At 45.5% G+C, this 18,910-nt stretch overlaps 1 protein-coding gene across 7 annotated transcripts in view; it reads right to left on the bottom strand.

Annotated features, from left to right (window-relative positions):
* Positions 1-1,679: 1,679 nt before the first annotated feature.
* Positions 1,680-18,910, bottom strand: part of KIAA0232 (KIAA0232 ortholog) — a 98,944-nt gene continuing 81,713 nt past the window's right edge. For 4 of the 7 annotated variants that reach the window (XM_032135254.2, XM_058430051.1, XM_058430052.1 and 1 more), the window contains 4 exons: positions 18,200-18,271; positions 12,844-12,952; positions 7,785-7,882; positions 1,680-4,246 (listed from right to left, as the gene is read on the bottom strand). In XM_032135254.2, the coding sequence (XP_031991145.1) occupies positions 4,067-4,246; positions 7,785-7,882; positions 12,844-12,952; positions 18,200-18,271 (459 nt within the window). In that variant the 3' untranslated portion in view covers positions 1,680-4,066. The remainder of the gene's footprint in view (positions 4,247-7,784; positions 7,883-12,843; positions 12,953-18,199; positions 18,272-18,910) is intronic. The other 3 variants (XM_032135255.2, XM_058430054.1, XM_058430055.1) reach the window with 2 other exon arrangements.

Below are 18,910 nucleotides of genomic sequence, written 5' to 3'. Positions count from 1 at the left end.
GTTTTAAGAAGGGATGAGACAATGGTGAAGATGAGACCTCCTCATCAATTTGTGAGGAAAAAATTAATCTTAGTCATGCCTGAATCAAAGAGGACCAATGATTAACAGCAGAAACAACAGCCAACACCATAGACACTTCAGATGCTTCAGCTTACACGATCGGACTGAAAAATTAACGTTGAGCAAACTTGCCACTCAATGGCTACCAAACCATTGCACTCAGATCAGCTGGAGACAGCAGCAGAGCTTTCAGGGGAAACTTTCAACAAGAGGAATCAAGATCCTAAAGCATTTCCTCTGAGAACTGTAACAGGAGATGGAACATGGCTTTACCAGCACAATCCTGAAGACAACGTGATTCTGATCACAGCACTGGCTACCAAGAGGTGGGAGGGGTCTCCTCATAGCAAATGCAGACTGGTCAAAAGCAGAGGCCAGGCAACCATTTTCTGGGATGCTCAAAGCACTGTGTATGTGCTGACTTTCTAGATGCCCAAAGAACGTTAACATCTGCTTATTACAAGTGTTTTGAGAAAGTTAGCCAAAGCTGTGGCAGAACAGTGCCTGGGAAAGTTTCACCAGAGCCCTTTTCCACCATGACAGTGCTCCTCCTGCTCATTCCTCTCAGCAAACGAGAGCCATTTTCCAAGAGTTTTGATGGGAAATCATTAGGCATCCACTTTACCAGTCCTGATTTGGCTTCTTCTGACTTTTTGTTTCCTAATCTTCAAAATCTGTAAAGGGCACCCATTTCTCTTCAGTTCACAATGCAGAGACTACACTGACAAGGCGAAATTTCCAGAAGCCTCAGTTCTTTAGGGACAGACTGAATGGCTGGTATTATGGTATTATGTCTTACAGTGGTATCTTGAACTTGATGGAACTTATGTTGAGAAATAAAGTTTATATTTTTTTATTTTTCTTTTAATTCCATTTTCCATGAACTTTTAAAAGTCCTCTCATACATGTTTACGGATGTCCATAGAAACGTTATTCAGATACTGAATAAACAACCAAAAAAATTGTTTTATCAATGAGGAACCTGTTAAATCTACATAATACAGCTATAAAAATAATTATGTAGTTCTATAATTACCGACATGAAGACATCTGAGTAAAAACCTCTTTCTGATGTTATAGAAGAACTAGTACACTCTTTAATGTAAGTTTCTCTATGTATGCATTCAGATCTACTGTACATTCAGAATCCTGGAAAGGGGCTTGCACAGATGTTACAGTGAATGTCTCAGAGTGACAGAAGGACATATGAGTTTTCCTTTTCCCTTACACTTCTTTAAAAACACACTGATTTTTTTCCACAATGAATATCAATCATATTAACATATAAAGATTCAATTTTTTCCCCAGAAGAAAACAAAAAGATTGAGCTTTGTGTGCCATCTACGGACAGAAACGCTATGTGTGCTGCAGATTCAGGTGGCATCCCTGTGTGCTGGGGGTGAGGTGGGGAGAGCCGCTCATTTCTCAGCAGGCCACACCACTTTCTTCCCTGGCAAAGCTGCACCATGTTTTCAGCAGTGTCTGTAAGGAGAGCTAAATGGCCTCCATCTAGAACAGATGTCACCTGGGCACTTGCTCCTCCACGGATGCTCATGAGTAAAAGGGAGCTGGAGTTCTTTACAAAAGAAGATTTGCTATGAGAAATAAAAACAACAAACTGTTTTTTACAATTTTTATTTGGTGTTAACTCCACAAGAAAACAAAAAAAATCAGTTACTCTGGTGTACGTGAAATCAGAACAATACAACCACGGGAAAAACAATCTCAGCCCAGGAATGGAAACTGGTACTTCAGTGCTATGGAAATGCAATGCGCTTCATACCACAGTGCGTTTCAGCGTTTGCCAACTTTTTAAAAATGCTTTTTCTTTGTGATCACCATTCACAAAACTAAAAAGCCACACTTTCATCTCTGTTGCTGAAAGCCTCTGAGCTTCAGCTACTTAACTATGAAAACAAATAAATACATAATTGGTGAATCCCTTTGCTCACTTCGAATCCGTCCCATTCACCTGTGGAAGGTGCTGCATCTTCTCACCTGTGTCTGAGGAAGTGTGCACCTTTGCCACCTGGAGCCCTTTCCTAATAAACAGCAGTTGTCCAAAATCAACTGTGCTCAAGGTTGTGTCTGAAATCTATTTATTTGGTCTTTGCTACACAAGCAACGATTTCTAGAATAATCGTCACTGTAGTATATGAGGAATTTACAACTTTCAATCCTTTTTTACTTTTGCTGTTAAATTATATTTCAGTGCAGATGCTTATCAATTTTTAGGAAGCTCCAGAAGAATGAAAAATACATAAAAACGTATCTGAAGTTCGTAAATAAATAACAGCAACATAAAATCTTACACATGCGCGCACGCACACACACACACACACACACACACACACAAACCCACCTTAAAGTGTCAAAAGATGTGTTGTATAAAAATAAACCCTAACATGTGGGAAGATCAACCCGGCGGGCACACCAGGTCCTTCTTGGTGAGGACACACAGACCCTCAATGAGTCCACCATCTTTGATGGTACTTTCTTTTCTGTGTTATCAATTAAGAAAAAGGCAACAAAACCCAAATGTTCAAAGCAAATCATAGATTTCACAGCCAGTTCAGCTCCCAGCTAATAAATTATATGTGTGTTTACTGCCTGCCAAAATTAGTGGTGAAGCTGTCTAGACCTATCAGACTTTTCTGCCATTCCTGATGTTCCAGACATGCTACGCTGATTTCACAGATTAGGTTTTTTTTTTGTTTTTGTTTTTTAAACAATGAGTTGGTTAAAAAAGAAAAACAATGTAAAATGTTTAGGTTGTGCACATACTGCTCCTCCTGGCTTCAGCCTGTGGCACAATGCCATGAGAGCCAGAGGAGCGGATCGCCATGCACAGACGCGACTCACAAGATGCGCCGGCTCCCCGGGCTCACCAAGGAGAACTGGGAGCCAGTCCCATGGAGCGACAGTCAGCAAAACCACCACACAGGGATGTGGAAAACTCATGACTCTACCCGCCCCAACCCACCACACACAGAACTTGCCCAGAACATTCTCTCAAACACAAAATGAGATCGAAGCTATACTACATCACAGCCAAGGAGCGGCTAGCTGCAGCAGCCAAAGATTTCTCTGGGTGATGAGGTGGCCTTTACTGCATGTCAAATGTTCACAATTTCAGGTTTTGGGGGTTTCAATTCAACATAGGTAACCAGAAAATAACAATCTGCAACTAAGGTCCTTACCACATATGTAACACTCACCACAAATAACCCTGCATGGGGTTTTGGTGTAAATGTAACTGCAGTATGAGAACAGGTAAGGGGTAGGGTATGCACCCTTACCGCACTGTGTCTCGCATATGACCCCACACCCCAAATCCTTGGCTTCTTCAGTTAGCAAGAAAGTCACAAACCATAGTATCTTCCATGATACTTTAGGGGAAAAGAAATCCTAAGATAGAAAACACAGTATTTTGTGAGTCTTGAAAAGCACACCTTTGTGGTTCCTACTTCAAATGTACATGAGATTTTGCTGAATGGAGACCACCGCTGAGTCACCCAGGCTTCCCTCTCGCCTTCAGAAAGGCATCAAGCCACTGTAGGGTAAGAATGGATATCCCAGTTCTTGGAGAACAAAGCCTAAATGCTCCAAAGCTGAAGTCTCTGAAGAGCAGAAGTGGTTGTTGACACTGCAATGCTAATAAGGTCATAGTGATATAACCGCAGTTAGAAGGAAAATTAACTGCAGTTAAGATGCAAAAAGCAGTGATACTTCTAAGACAAGCACATGCACACCCATTCTTGATTTGACAACACAATCTAGTCTATTTCAAATAGCCAAGAATTTAACAGCTGGGAAAAAAAAATCTTTAACAGGATAGCTGTCCTCAACTCTAAAATAAGCAAGAAGAGAAAGATAATTATTACCAATCTGAATCAGTTAATTGAAGAGGAAACCTAAGTTGTTGTTTTAGATTAACAGGTCTCACTGAAGAGTAATTTTCCATCACATATCATTTTTAAACAATAATTTGTACTATTTTGCAGGTTTAGAGATGAGTTCGAGAAAACAGCTCCTCTTCACTAGGGCCCACCCACTCGCCTCCGCCTTCTGAGCCTGTCTCTTCCGAGGTGGAGCTGGCGCTGGAGCACATCTTTCTGCGGAAGCCATCTGACTTTGCTCCAGGATCTCTCTCTCCTGTACATCTTGCTTCATAAACAGAAGACACCTAAGATTAAAACAATTTTCAACAGATGAAAAAGACTTTTTTTTTTCCAAAAGGGTGAGATACTCTATTTATATACAGAGAAGAAATAACAAATCATCGGTGTTTTCCTGTGGAGTTACAAAAATGCAGAGTTTTACTGTTTCAGAGCAAAACCGCCTCTCTTCTCTGATCCATGAAGGATCCAAAATCCTAATTCCACATGTTCAGTCACTTGGACAAAATGTTAGCCATGTTAGGGTAGGATAAAGAATTATTTCATTTTCAAAAGTCTTTGAGTACCCGCTACGCACCAAGAACTTTACTGGGCACAGGGACTCCAGCAGTGGAAGGGACACGCCAGGCCCGCTGGGGAGATGAATGAGCAAACCAACACGCGCCAGTTGCAGTGACACAGTACAGATGGTGAGGGGGGCACTGCAGACGGGTGTGTTGGGAAGGGAGTTTGCAGTGACACAGTACAGATGGTGAGGAGGCACTGCAGACGGGCGTGTTGGGAAGGGAGTTCTTTGGAGAAGAGACCTGCTCAGCTGAGAAGCCAGCCATGCAGAGGTGCCAACACTCTGTTGTGTGGGACTGTCTCCCCTACACCAGATGGTCAGCATCTCTGGACCCCAGGACACTAGATGCAGTGGTGGGCCCTCCTCAGTCACAGTCATTACAAAGCTCCCCTCACCCTGTCATAGTAACTAGCAGCACTCCCACCTCATTTCCAAATGGCAGCATTGTCCCTGGTTGAGAACCCCTGAGGCAGAAGCACAGAAAAGCCACACAGAGTAAAGGGAGAGCAGAGACAGATGAGGTCAAAGGCAGATGGGGGCAAAACACGCAGGGCTGTAGAGGCGTGGCGGGGAGTTTGGATCTGTCTCAAATGCAACAGCAAAGTGACATCATGGTTAGCAGTAATGGGTCCTAGAGGCAGACTGCTGAGGTTCAGAGTTCAGGTCCACGCTGAATCTGTGGCTCTCTGACCTCGCACACACGGCGCTTGATGTTTTTGTGCTTCAGTTTCCTATTTTGCAGAACACACATGACAACAGTACCTACCTCACAGGGTCGTTGTGAGGACTAAACAAGATACTGCTCGTGAGGTCATTCTGTCTGCTGCGTGGAGAGAAGGCTGGCAAGGATGACGGATGCAGGAAGGACAATGAAAAGACCATGGCAGCTGCGCAGGAGCAGGGACAGTGGCTTGAACAAAGTGGTAACGATGGAGAGGAGGAGAAGTGGGAGGATGTGAAGTGGCTGAGAGGGGCAACGGTCAGGATTGGCAGGCGGACTGTGTATGGAAGATGAGAGACAGGACTGGGGAATATGTCTCGGTTTGGGGTTTGAGGCCGGGGGGATGATGTGAACTAGTCACTGAGGAGAGAGCTGGTGGGGGCCTCAAATGTCTGCCTTCATGTGTGGAGCCGGACAGGTCAGTGGGCAGCAGGACGTGGACGATGATGCTACAGGTGCTTCGGCAGACAGTTCTCACAGGACTTGAATGGACACTGACTGATGGTTAATACTGAGTGTCAACTTGATCACATGCCCTGTGATTAAAGTTAATGGGAAACTACAACAGCCCAGTCCAGGCAGGATACAAATGGCTCTGACTCTTTAGGAATGAAGGTTTAGGTCACTCCACCGGGAAAAAACCACAACCTGCTGAGGTGCTTGCTGAAGGCAAAGGGAATACAGAATGGGTAGTAGAAGAAGGTAGTCATCAATACCAGCTACGACCATGTGACCAGGTGCAGAAACCAGGACTGTAATTGTCTTGAGTATTTCCTCCTCCTCTTGTTAAAAACATGTTTGTGCATATATACACTTGTACTAAGAAAACCTCATTTTATTTTTTGTCCTTTATCATGAGACACAAGATGTATGTATGTATGTATGTATGTATGTATGTATGTATGTATGTATGAATGAATGATGGAGTTTTGCTCTGTCACCTAGGCTGGAATGCAGTGGCTAACTGCAATCTCTACCTCCCAGGTTCAAGCAATTCTCCTGCTTCAGCCTCCCAAGTAGCTGGGATTACAGGCGTGCACCATCACGCCCGGCAAATTTTTGTATTTTTAGTAGAGACGGAGTTTTGCCATGTTGGCCAGGCTGGTCTTGAACTCCTGACCTCAGGTGATCTGCCCACCTTGGCTTCCCAAAATGTTGGGATTACAAGCGTGAGCCACTGCGCCCAGCTGACATAAGATTTATTGACTTCATATCAGCATTTAAGTATCGTTAACTCTATGTAATAGTATTTGGGTTTGGGATTGGTGCTTTTCCGGTTGTATGAAGCATAGCTGTATTATGTTAGGTATAATTATGACTTTATTATTGTCTGTATTTGAAGATTACATATAATTTCAGGAGATGTGATGGGTTCAAATTGACAAGGGGTGGACTTGTTATGGTTACTACCGAGTGTCAACTTGATTGGATTAAAGGATGCAAAGTACTGATCCTGGGTGTGTCTGTGGGGGTGTTGCCAAAGGAGATTAACATTTGAGCCAGTGGGCTGGGAAAGGCAGACCCACCTTTAATCTGGGTGGGCGCCATCTAGTCAGCTGCCAGCGCGGCTAGAATATAAAGCAGGCAGGAACATGTGAAAAGACTAGACTAGCTTAGCCTCCCAGCCTACATCTTCTCCCATGCTGGATGCTTCCTGCCCTCGAACATCAGACTCCAAGTTCTTCAGTTTTGGGACTCGGACTGGCTCTCTCCTTCCTCCTCAGCTTGCAGATGGCCCATTGTGGGACCTTGTGATCGTGTGAGTTAATACTTAATAAACTCCCCTTTGTGTATATATATATACCTATTTCATTAGTTCTGTCCCTCTGGAGAACCCTAATACACTGACAATTCATACCAAAGAAAAAGCATTTTCCTTAGGTTCATTTGCCTGCCTGGCTCTTACCCGGGGAAGGTCTAAGACTAGACTAAACCAGGCATAGGCCCTGCACCCGCCTTCATGGTGCCCACAGGCTTGTGGAAGAGGCAGACATGCAGAAATTGAACGCAGGTAAATGCTCTGGCTGCAACAAGAAGAGTTGTGCACAGAGTGCAGCGAGGACACGGAAAGGGTGGGATCGTTCTGCAGAAGCCGGGACAGCGGCAAGAAGCACACTGGCAAGGCTGCCTCGGGGTGCGCTTTCAAAGAGGACAAGGCTAGGTCTCCCACTTGTTAATTAGGTAAACAAAAAAAAAAAAAAAAAAAAAGAAAGATGAAAAGCGTGCCCACCCAAGGAGCAACAGGGTCAGCTCTGCATTTGTAATACAATGCCCTCGGGCAGTAGTGTGGAGCCAAGACTGGGGAGAGAGCTGGGGATTCTTCAGGAAGCACTGGCAGTCAACAGTCAAGGGAGTTTGGAAGGGGAGAATGCAGACTCAGAACAAAGGCCAGAGAAGAGGAAGTCTGCACCCACAGGCCTGGCTGGTTCCTGGGAGAGGTGGGGTCCACTCACATGACTCCCAGGTTTTTGACTAGAGTGACAAGTGGAGGTGGTGGCTGTTTGTAAGTTAATGACGAGGAGGAGGACAGTCCACTTACCCTATTAAAATCTAACAGGCGCTCTTCATTACTGGGTGTCTCTTTAGCATCTGGATATTCTTCTAAACCACTCTCTCCCTTGGCATTTGTGTAACATTCTTAATCATTTGGAATGGAGAAGGGAAAAGAGGGAAAGGGGGAAATTCCATTAAGACACAGTTATGAAACATACATTCTTGTTTCATTTTTCACTAAAAAGTTAGATCAGTTAGGTCTCCCAACCCTTCGGATATTTTAAGTCATCACTGAAAGCACAGTCAGGCAGGTGTGTAAGAGAAAAAAAACGCTATGCTGACAAAAAATTCTTGGTTTAGTGAGTTAAAAAAAGAAATAGGCCAGCATAACCATACACTCCTGTTATTCTACCAGGAGACACTCATTGGACAAGCTTCTAGTCACACCTGTAATGTGATCGGCCCTGGGAACACAGGACAGAGAGACCCACAGGGCCCATGCTCTCCACAACAAATGGACGGAGGAGACAAATGGTGCATCATAGCACGTTCATAGAACAGAGGAACAAAGGAAGCTCAGACAGGAGGGAACGCAACGGAGAGACAACACAGGGTCACGTCCTTGTGTGTTCTTTCTCAACTCAACAACGTACTGAACCATGTATCGCATCTATGAATAGGGAAAAGAAATGGTGCTAGCGATTCCATCAGGCAAATGGCCACAAAACGGGAAAGAAACTGGGATGAGAAGAAATCAAACAAATCCAATGAACCCAGGAGTTCTCAACCCTGGCTGCATATTCTCATCATCCGGGGGCTTTAGAGAGGCTTAGACTCCTGCCAGAGATTCCAAATGAACTGTCCTGGGCAGGGGCTGGGCACTTTCTGAAAAGCAGAATTGCTCTCAAGCAATTCTAATGCACTGAGAACTGCTGGTCTTCATCCAGAACAGCCTCTTACTCCCCTTACCTCCATGAGAAACACAGCTGGGGCAGAGGCACAGTGCAGAGTAAAAAGGGGAACTTGGCCAGGGTTTTGGACTCTGGCTTTGACATTCATGGTGCATTAAGTCCTTTAACACCCTTGAGCATCTACTTCTTCAAAACCAGATCACACCCCCCATTCCCCTGCCACAGAGTTACCACAAGGTAGTTCGACGAGATGACATGCCTACCCCTTGCACAACACCCCAAAGGACATGGCTGGGGCAAGTGACTGCTGCGCCCTTCTACCTTGGCACAGGGTAGCAAGGCTGTGCCAAGGGTAAGACCATCTGGGCCCTGCTGGGCTGCTTCCTGCAGCTGCACTGGCCACATGGAAGACTCTCCACAGCTTCTGTTCTCTCTGACGGCTCCAAGAACTCCAAGTTACTAGTTGAGGTTCATGAGAATACCCCAGGCTCTGGGATTAGACAGACTTCAGTGAATTCCAGGTCATGCTATTTACTTGTGATGTAACTTTGCACAAATTATTTAACCTCTTTGAGCCCTAGTATCCTCATCTCTAAGATGAGAACGTCACCATTTTCCCTCCTACATTTCTGTGCAAATTCAAAGAGGTGAAGCCTCAAGCACAGTGCCTGGCACACACATTGCACCCATGACTGCTGCTGATCAAAGCCATAGGCTTGGAGGCGTGGTCGCCCTAGGGCAGCTGGGGAGAATGCCATGTGTCCTCTGCTGAGGCTGGGAGGAACCCTGGCTTCATCTCTCCTAAGGAGGCATCTTTTTCTTGGCTGACCTCTCACTCCATGGCCCACTCCATATGGCCACCACTTATATGGCTGAGGGGCATGGAGTGGGTAGGGCATGGTTTCCTTGATAAGGATATGCTCAGAGGCAGGCCCGTCTCCACACCCCACTCCTTCATTTTCTCTTCCTGCTTTAGGAATTCTGTACATACATGAGGGTTTTATTGTGCCACAGGGTATTTGGAAAAGGTGATGCTGAACTGCTGCTGACAGTTTTCATGATGCTCAAGTTGACCGCCACCCTGTTTCAGGCTATGACATGCCAGGCACTGTTCTAGGCACTTTACCTTACAATGAAGGCATTCTTCTAGCCTCCTTTTATACATACAGACTACAAAGGCACAGAAAGATTCAGTCAGCACCCAAAGCCTAATAGCTGGGGAAAGAGGGTCTGGATTCCAATACGGTTCTCAATCCTGGGCCCTTCACCGCCTGTCTGTACTGCTTCCCTGCAGGACTCTCTGTCTTTAATGCTAAAATCATCCAGACGCTTACATTACTCGAGTCTTGAAAGCACTGAAAATCCAGGGGCATGAGCTGTGGAGACTGCTGTTTGGGACGGCACTCCCGGTGCACAGAGTCTACAAGGCCCTCTGTGGTCTGGCTCCCAGCTGCCTGGCTGGCCTCATCCCCACCACACTCCCATGCCATCCCCTCTTTGCCAGTCATGCTGGGGCATATCCAATGCATTCCTGCCCCTGCACAAGCCACTGCTGCCTGGCACCTCTCCCTGCAGGCAGCCCCAGCTGTCACATGGTCTGTGCCCTATTTCCTCAAGTCCCTGTTGAGAAGGTACCTGAGCAGGGGGAGGACAGGGACACGATCTGTTTGCCTATGCGTTCCCAAGTCTAGAACAGTGCCTAACCCAAGTGCTGAACGGATGCACGTATGAATATGCAGCAAGGCCAGCAGGGGGCAGACTGCACAAAGCTGGGGCTTCCTTATATGGTTACCTGAACAAGCTGCCTCTTTTCTGAGCCTGTTTCCTCGCCTTACTGTAAAGGGGACAATGCTACTCTTCCTTTCCAGAGATGCTGTGAGCTCCCAGGTCAGTCCCTGGCTCAGAGCAGCAACTGCTTGTGATGAATCATATCCAACATTAGAAGCATCAGGAGTCCCCAGCCACTTCTGCTGAGTAGGTAAGTGACTACCTGTTTTCTTGGCTATCCTTCTGAGACTACATGCCCCAACCCACATAAGCTAAAGAAGGATGCTTCATGATGCTACAGGGCAAATATGCAGGGACTTAACTCACAGTGTGAGCTAAAGGTCATTCAAAAGAAATAATTACCAGTATTTATGCACTGAGAGTTTCTCTATATAGCACTTCACTGTAAAAATGAAAATATTATGTACAAACACCAGTATCTACTAAGAGACTGTACAGATAACCAGGAACCTAGAGCTAAGAGGTAGAACTGGATTCTTTACTAACTAATGACAGAAAACTGGACTAAGGGTGCCAAGGTTGCCCTTTACTAAAGAAACACGAACTCTGTGTCTGAAAATCATCCCATGCCACTGCAAGGAATTGGTTCTTTGCCACAAGGTGGCATCCTCCTCTCCCTCCTAACTCTTCCTGAGAGGTCCTCCGTGGCACAGCTGTGGCCACATCCCACCTTCCTTCCATTAACTGTGTCTGTGTCTTACACTTGCCCAGTTTACCAGATTGGACACACATGAAGGGAAGCTCTGTGCTCCTACTGCCCTGGCATCTACCTTGGTACCAAGTGCAGGCAGCTGCTGTAGAGGGCAAAACTTCTGGACCACAAGAATCACAACCTAGATTCTAGCCCATGCTTAATAGTTAACTGTGTGATTTCGGGCAAATTACAGTACTAAACCGGAGACTCAGCTTCCTCATCTGAAAACTGGCGGGGGGCATCTCCTAAGGTTCTTGTGGGAATTATGTAAAAGAAAAGCTTGAGAGCACCTTGCACATAATCAAGGCTGTCCAGATATGAGCTAATGGTAGGGTGGCAGCAGCAACAGGCCTTTAATAAATGCTGTTCAATCAACAAAGACGCTAACAGTGAAGACTCAGCTCTATGCTCTCCTTATGACCCAGCTGAACCTCTGGGAAGGAGGAAGGCAGGGTCTTGGGAAGCTGTCTGTGGCTACAGATCAGAGAACAGCAAACGCTCCACTCCTGAAGAGTCAACCTGGCCAATCCGGCCTTCCATCCCACCAGCTATAGCCCATGCTGCCGAGGAATGCCAGGGAGGCTTTCCGAGGACAGCACAGGCGTGTGCACAGCATCGTGGCTAGTGAGAGAAGTCACTTGGCTCCACACTAACTACAAATTAGCTGAGGGGATGTGACAAACACGTGAACCCGTAAATTTAAATGCAAGAGACTGACATAACCCCTTCAGGGCTCTGACAGGAGACTGCTGTTAAATAAATGTGGTAGCCAATAGAAGCCCAGGAGACCACAATCTGGACAAGCTGAACTTCTTGAGCTCATCAATTCTGGTTGCATCCTTAGTTCCTACTTCTCCCAAAATTTCAATTCAGGGTTTCTTAACAACTTCTGGGAGTCTACCTGGAAGGCCTCACAGACTGCTCATTCAAAAAATATCCTAAACTAAAATCTTCCTCACCGTATCAGCGCCCACTCCTGTCTCCCTCTCTACCTAGACTCCCATAGCTACTCCTCACAGAAAATAATCCAACAAGCTCCTCCTCTACAAAACCTCTCGGTTCTGTTTCCCTTTCTCTGTCCCCGCTATGATTGCCTCAGTCCAGGCCTTTAGCTTACGGCTCCCAAAGAGCCTAAAACTCTGGCCAATACCCTTCAGTTTTTCAATTCCATTTCCACTCTGTTACTAGAATTGTTCTAAACAACATCTGACCTTGACAACCTCCAATTTAAATCCTGTGAACGGCGTTCCCTTCCTGCATGTCAGACGCTACCTAACCGAGCCAAGCCCTCAAACCTTCTGACAGGCTCCTGCCCTGTCTGTCTCTCCCACATCAGCTATAACTCAGCTAAGCCATGGGGCCCTGTGCTTTCCCCTGGCTGCGACCCTCCTGCCTCTGTGCAGGCAACTCTCTTCACAGGGACTGCCCGCTATTTCCTCCTCTGTGACTCAATGGTGGCTTATGCACATCTCATCCATGGTCAGTAATGCTTGGATGTATTTCCATGCCTTTCCTCTCCATCAGATTGTGGCTGTTTCAGAGCAGGGCCCAGTTCTCATTCCTCTCTGTGCCCCCAGTGCATGACAAAGTGCTACCCACACAGAAACCTCTTGGTAAATGTTTCTTGGACTGATATTCATAGAAAAAGAAATTATTGCTCTTAATAAATTACAAATTGGAATGAATAAATGAACTAACAGAAGTCTCCTTACCTTCACACTCTGATGCAGGAAAAAGAGGAGAGTACAAGGCTTTTTCCCACCAGGTCTGTTTTTCTTGACTTCTATTCATTCCTTGCATATCAGTGTTCAATACAGGGAACTGTTTAGATTAAACCAAATATAGAAAAAGTTTATAAACTTTCAGGTTAGAGGAAGAATATTCAAGCATTATTAACTATAGATTATAAACCCAGAACTTTTAAGTTGGTGAGGTTTTTTGATTTTTCTTTCTTTTTGAGATAGGGTCTGGGTCTGTCACCCAGGCTGGAGTATAGTGGCACGATCTTGGCTCACTGCAACCTCCACCTCCAGGGCTCAAGTGATCCTCCCACTTCAGCCTTGCAAGTAGCTGGGACTACAGGCGGGCACCACCATGTCTGGCTCATTTTTTGTGCTTTTTGTAGAAATAGGGTTTCGCCACGTTGGCCAGGCTGGTCTCGAACTCCTGAGCTCAAGCAATCTGCCCAGCTTGGCCTCCCAAAGTACTAGGATTACAGGCATGAGCCACCATGCCCAGCCAACTGGTGAGTTTTTATACTGTTCTGGAAAAAGTGCATTTTAAGAGCCAGCATGTTCACAGTGTATAAAGAAAGTATTGCTTAAGAAGTACTTAGATGGGAAGCAACATGAAAATCTTAACTAAAGAAACTCTTACAAGCCAAAAATATAATGTAATAAAAACGCTCTCAAGTAAGGCAAACTTCTAGATTCCACAAGTGCATAGAGATAACAGGGAAGCCCTGAGCCTTTACTGGCATGAGGTGCTCTGAAGAGAACAGGGGGAACCCTCTTCTCCCTCATAGACTCAGGCAGAAGTAAAAGAAGAAATGGAATCAAATAAAATTCTTTTTTTTTTTTTTTTTTTGAGACAGAGTCTCACCCTGTCACCCACGCTGGAGTGCAATGGCGTGATCTCAGCTCACTGCAATTTCTGCCTCTGGTGTTCAAATGATTCTCGTGCCTTAGCTTCCCGAGTAGCTGGGACTACAGGCATGTACCACCACCCTGGCTAATTTTTTTATTTTTAGTAGAGACAGGGTTTTGCCATGTTGGCCAGGCTGGTCTCGAACTTGTGACCTCAGGTGATCTGCCCGCCTTGGCCTCCCAAAGTGTTGGGATTACAGGTGTGAGCCACCACACCTGGCCCAAAGGAAATTCTTATAGGCAGAGTTATTGACCTAAGTGTCTTAAAATTATCTTGCTTAGGTGTGAACCAGAAGGAAACTAAGGCTAAAACCAAATTACAAATTCAAATTCCATGATTCAGATTTAAAATAGGAGATAGCCATCCAAATGAGATGAGAGAATGAGTCCTGAGAGCGGGACTCACATCCTTCACATCTGGAAGTTGCCCAGGCCCAGAAGAGGGACCTGGCCTGAACCCAGGCTCCATCCTTTCCCAGTGGGATTCTCAAGTCCTGGCTGGGCCCCGCCCACCTGCTTGGCCAGTGAGAACTGGACAGTGTGGCCAATGGCACACAGACAACAGCTGTCATCAGTGACCAAGAAGAGTCCTTGTAGTGTGGTCAACAGAAGACTCGTGGCAGCTTCAGTCACCATGTATACCCGGCATGCTGGCAGTCAGGGCAACCCCTTCAGTGTGCCTTCCTCACTGTGCCTGAGAGAGTGAGCCTGCCACCAGCTCGCGCAGGGTGAGGCTTGGCCACTGCATCTTTCTACCACCCACATCCCCTAATATGCTGTGTTCTTAGTAGACATCTGCTCAGTGGAGAGGCCTGTGAACACTGCGCCCATCTTCACTGTTTTAAAAGACATTTCACTACGTGTTCAAGTTTAAAATCTAAAGTGTTTTAGAAACAAATTGTTCATCAATTTCCTAATAGGAGTTTGTTATGCTTTTAACTTAATTATTTTTGGGTCTAAAACTGTTCAATTCCGTAATGAGTGTCTGTTATGTAACTAAAAGGGAAACACTTCCAACTTTTGTTTTCACTTAACTTTTCGGAAACACTCCTAAGTCAGAAACTGAGGAAGAACTGTACTGTCTACCCACAGCAGCCAGTTAACCTTTGCTATTTTCTCCTACAGCTTATCCTAACAATAAAAACGGGTACTGCTATTAGATAGACAGATGCTAGGGCCAGGGGAATGGACAGGGCTGGGCTTCCTGCAAACAAGGTGGCACCACGCAAGGCCTGCAGTTCTTCCAAGGTGGCTAACGGCACCTGTCATGCAATTCCCTGCACTCTTAAGACCTCTTCAGAAAGGCCTTGCCTGTCCTGTGAGATTACTTAGTGCTACTCAGGGGGAGCAAGGAAGGTGCCCCAGCCAGAACTCTCTCCATCACCTCCCTAAGGCGCTATTGAAGATAGATGGATTTAGAGGTTAACAGGTTCTTCATTTGAGAAAGAAAAGGCTCTTTGCAGGAATGATCAGTTTAAATACACTGCTTATCTTTTCATCCTTTCTTGAGGATTAAGATCAAGAAAGGGAGTGAGTTCATGGTGGGGGATGGGACAGGTCAGGAAAAGCAGGCTGGAGGGGCCAGGCACCTCGGAGCAGGGGCAGCATGAACCAAGAGGAGTTTAGACCCCAGCAGAACCCGACTGTAAGCTTCCTGAGGGGCGGGACCACGTCTTCTTCATCTTTGCATCCCCAAGTACAGGGCCCCGCAAAAAGCAGATACTCAGCGTCTGCTGACGTGAAGAAAAGTTTCCACCAGGCCAACAGTCTCTGACTATCTCAGACATCATTTCTTCTCTCTCTTGCTGAAACCACTGTGAAGGGCACACCAGTTCCTACCATAAATTTGGGAGCCTTTTTTCTGCATCCTCCATTTGAATGTCAATTCCTATGGCAGGGACTTATTTGTCCCGTTTTATACTAAACATATTCAAGGAATATGCATCTTGTTATGACATCTCTCCACTCAGTCATTTGTAACTTTTAGGCTGGATCACACTATGTTCATCTAATACATCATCTAATGTATTAATTCAACTTCTGGTGTAGCTGGGAATGAAAAGAATGAAGAGACAATGGAGGAAGCTGAAAGCAGATCAGAAGGTCGCTGTCACGGACAGGCAGGCACAGCAGTGGCCTCTGCGCTGCCCTCCCTCTCCTGCCAGGCATCCTCTCAGCTCACTCTCTTACCTCTAAGTATTTCCTTAATTTGCACCTTGGCGAGGAAGCCTGCTCTCACACCACCCATAACACAGCAAACTCCTGCAATCACTCCCAACCCCAACGCCCCTCGTCCAGCGATCCTAATTTCCAACAGCATTTATATTGTAACACAATATATAACTTAACATGTTTATTGTCAGCTCCCCAAGGTGGGAGCACCAAGAGCTTTGTTACTTATTCCCAGCACCAAGAATAGTACCTGGCCGAGCAGGTACATAGGAAATACTTGATGAATGAATGGAAAAGTGAAAAGAAGACATAAACTTAATCCAAAAAGCCTAACCAGAAATGTTTTTAGCAAGAGATATAAAATTCAGAAATTCTTTAGAAGGTGGAAGCTGCGTGAAGGAAACAAAGGCTTCACAGCTTTAAATTCTCACAAAATACTCCTAGTTTGGGTAAAGAGAAAGGTGCTTGGTTTTAGTTTTACTCTTGCCCCTTTGCCACAATCAGCTCTCATTTGGGCCACACCAGGAAAAGCAAGACTTCCATGTATCTTGTTCTCTGGGAAGAAACGAAACATCAATGAAGAGATACTGAGTGCAACAGAGACAAACAAGAGACACAGAACTGCTGGTGTAAGTCTTCCTCGGTTCACACAGATGCAGAGTGGTGGAAAATGCTTTGCCTGTCCGTCACACTGGGATCTGGGGCAGCTGTCTCACCTCTTAGAGCCTATGTGTCTTCAGAAGTGGGGAAAATAACCTACCTCATGAGGTCTACATGGGCATCCAGTAGGACAGTAGTGACAGAAGTCTCCACATAGATGGGCCGGGTGGCACATCACCAGGATGACCCTGACCCCCACTCCTTTACTCATCAGAGCCTTCCTGTACCTCCAGACCTGCTGACCTCCACAGCACAGTGAGCTCCTCTCCTAAGTGGACTGAAATTCCCTGAAGACAGCAAGTAAGCCTCAAGGTGCTTGGTACTAAGTTGGCAACCAAGGAAACGACAAGAACATTTTCACCACAAATGTATGTCCAGATACCAAGGCACACTGTGCTTCATCTGTGCTACTCTTAACCGTATGGTTTATACTCCAGAGACCGTGAGATCCCTGTTCACAGCTGCCCTGCACACAACAGCAGATTCAAATCTCTTTACCCTTGCTTCTGCTGTTCCTTCTGCCTGGATTGCCCTGCCTCCTTCCTTCTACTCTGGACACTCAAGTATGCGCAAGAAGCCTTCAACCTTCACAGGCTGGGAGGGTTCTCCTGCAGGTTCCCACAGCATTCTGTGCTCCCCTCCACCATTCTACCTACAGCACCTAAAACTGCATTAGTCAAATGCCCTAAAAGATAAAGAACTGACTAGGTAGATGACGGTATATCCATACAATGGAATAGTATGCAGAAAATGAAAAAAGGAAGGGTGATTACAATACAGTACCGTTTCAGCAAAAAGAAAAAATAGGAAGAAATACATGTGAACGTTTACTTGTTTATATGCGCAAAAAATATCCTTGGAGAATACATCAAAACTCACACTAGTGGTTGCTGCTGGGGAGGAAACCTTTCACTGTCTATGTACATATACACTTGCAACTTCTGAATTTGAACCATATGAATAAATTACCTATTTCAGTTAAAATAAGTAACATGGTACAAGTTGGTCATCTTCACTACGCTGAATTCTGTATGCGCAAGGACAAAGTCTTATTCATCCAGGACACCTACTTTACCAACAGGCATGTAAACAGGTATTCACCAAATGTTTGCTGAATTGAACTACACTAAACTTTTGGAAATAATCATATTATTTTCATGCTCTTAGATACCAGTTCTAACGGAAATCCTACATTTTCATCATCTAGGTCTACTGATCTTTAAACAGGCCTCCCAGATTGCTTTCTGAAAAGACTGTACTGACTCAGGAAAAGGGTCGGAAGCACATCCTCTTAAAAGCACCTTTCAGACTCACCAAGCAATGTGACAGAACAGAAAGATACAGGTTCAAGTTCCAGGCTGGCCCCAAACTGTCCCTTCAGGTCACTCTCTCAGCCTCCTCCATATCTCAGATGAATCTATGAAGTAAGCTTGAACCCGGCTTCTAAAGTATAACAACGCTGCCGAGAGAACAGTGCTGACAACATCTAAACTATCAGACAATCCCAAAATGTCCTCTGGGAATTTTTTTGGCAGCTAAGACCTTTCAAGGAAACCCAGAATTCTGATAACACATAAATACATCAACATACTAGAAAGCGAAGGAATATGGTAGTGGTATGATGTAGAATCTTGCTTCTTTCCTCTTTTTCTTTCTTCCCAATCTGGAACCAGGTGAAATACAAAGTACATAAAGGAATATTTAAGGATGAAAAATGGGGCAATAAACAAACAGACAGAGGCTAACAACATTATTGGGCTTTTTCTTAGCAGTGTTTCAATGGCATTAAATTCATCCTCTATGGGTCTCTAGGCAGCTGATTAGAGCGGTGACTCTCAAGTCACCTGGGGGCTTCCTAGAATCACAGGCAAGCAGTCCCACACCCGGGCACTCCGATGTGACAAATGAGTAAGGCATGGTCCACAGCCACAAGGAGCCTATAGTCCAGGATATACATAACTCATGAGAAATGGAAAATGCAATCAAAAAGAGGCATAAAGTGCATGAAAACTAAGAGACGGGTGAAATTAATTCTGATGCAGAGTGGGGTTGGAGCAGGGGAGAGAGGGAATTAGGGAAAGTGTCAGTGAAGGAGGTGGTATATGAAATAAGTCTCATGGTATGGGTAGCATTTGGATGTGCAATGGTGGGTAGGGTGTGCAGGACAGTTGGGAGGAAGGGCAACAGTCATCTGCTCTCTGGCCACAGGTGGCATGGCTTCTAAACACCTCCATCTCTTTTTTTCAATAAGCTGGGCCGGACGCGGTGGCTCACACCTGTAATCCCAACACTTTGGGAGGAC

Source organism: Hylobates moloch, unplaced genomic scaffold (genome assembly GCF_009828535.3).
Source record: "Hylobates moloch isolate HMO894 unplaced genomic scaffold, HMol_V3 SCAFFOLD_17, whole genome shotgun sequence".
Classification (NCBI taxonomy): Eukaryota; Metazoa; Chordata; class Mammalia; order Primates; family Hylobatidae; genus Hylobates; species Hylobates moloch.
This window is presented reverse-complemented; position numbering and strand designations above follow the sequence as displayed.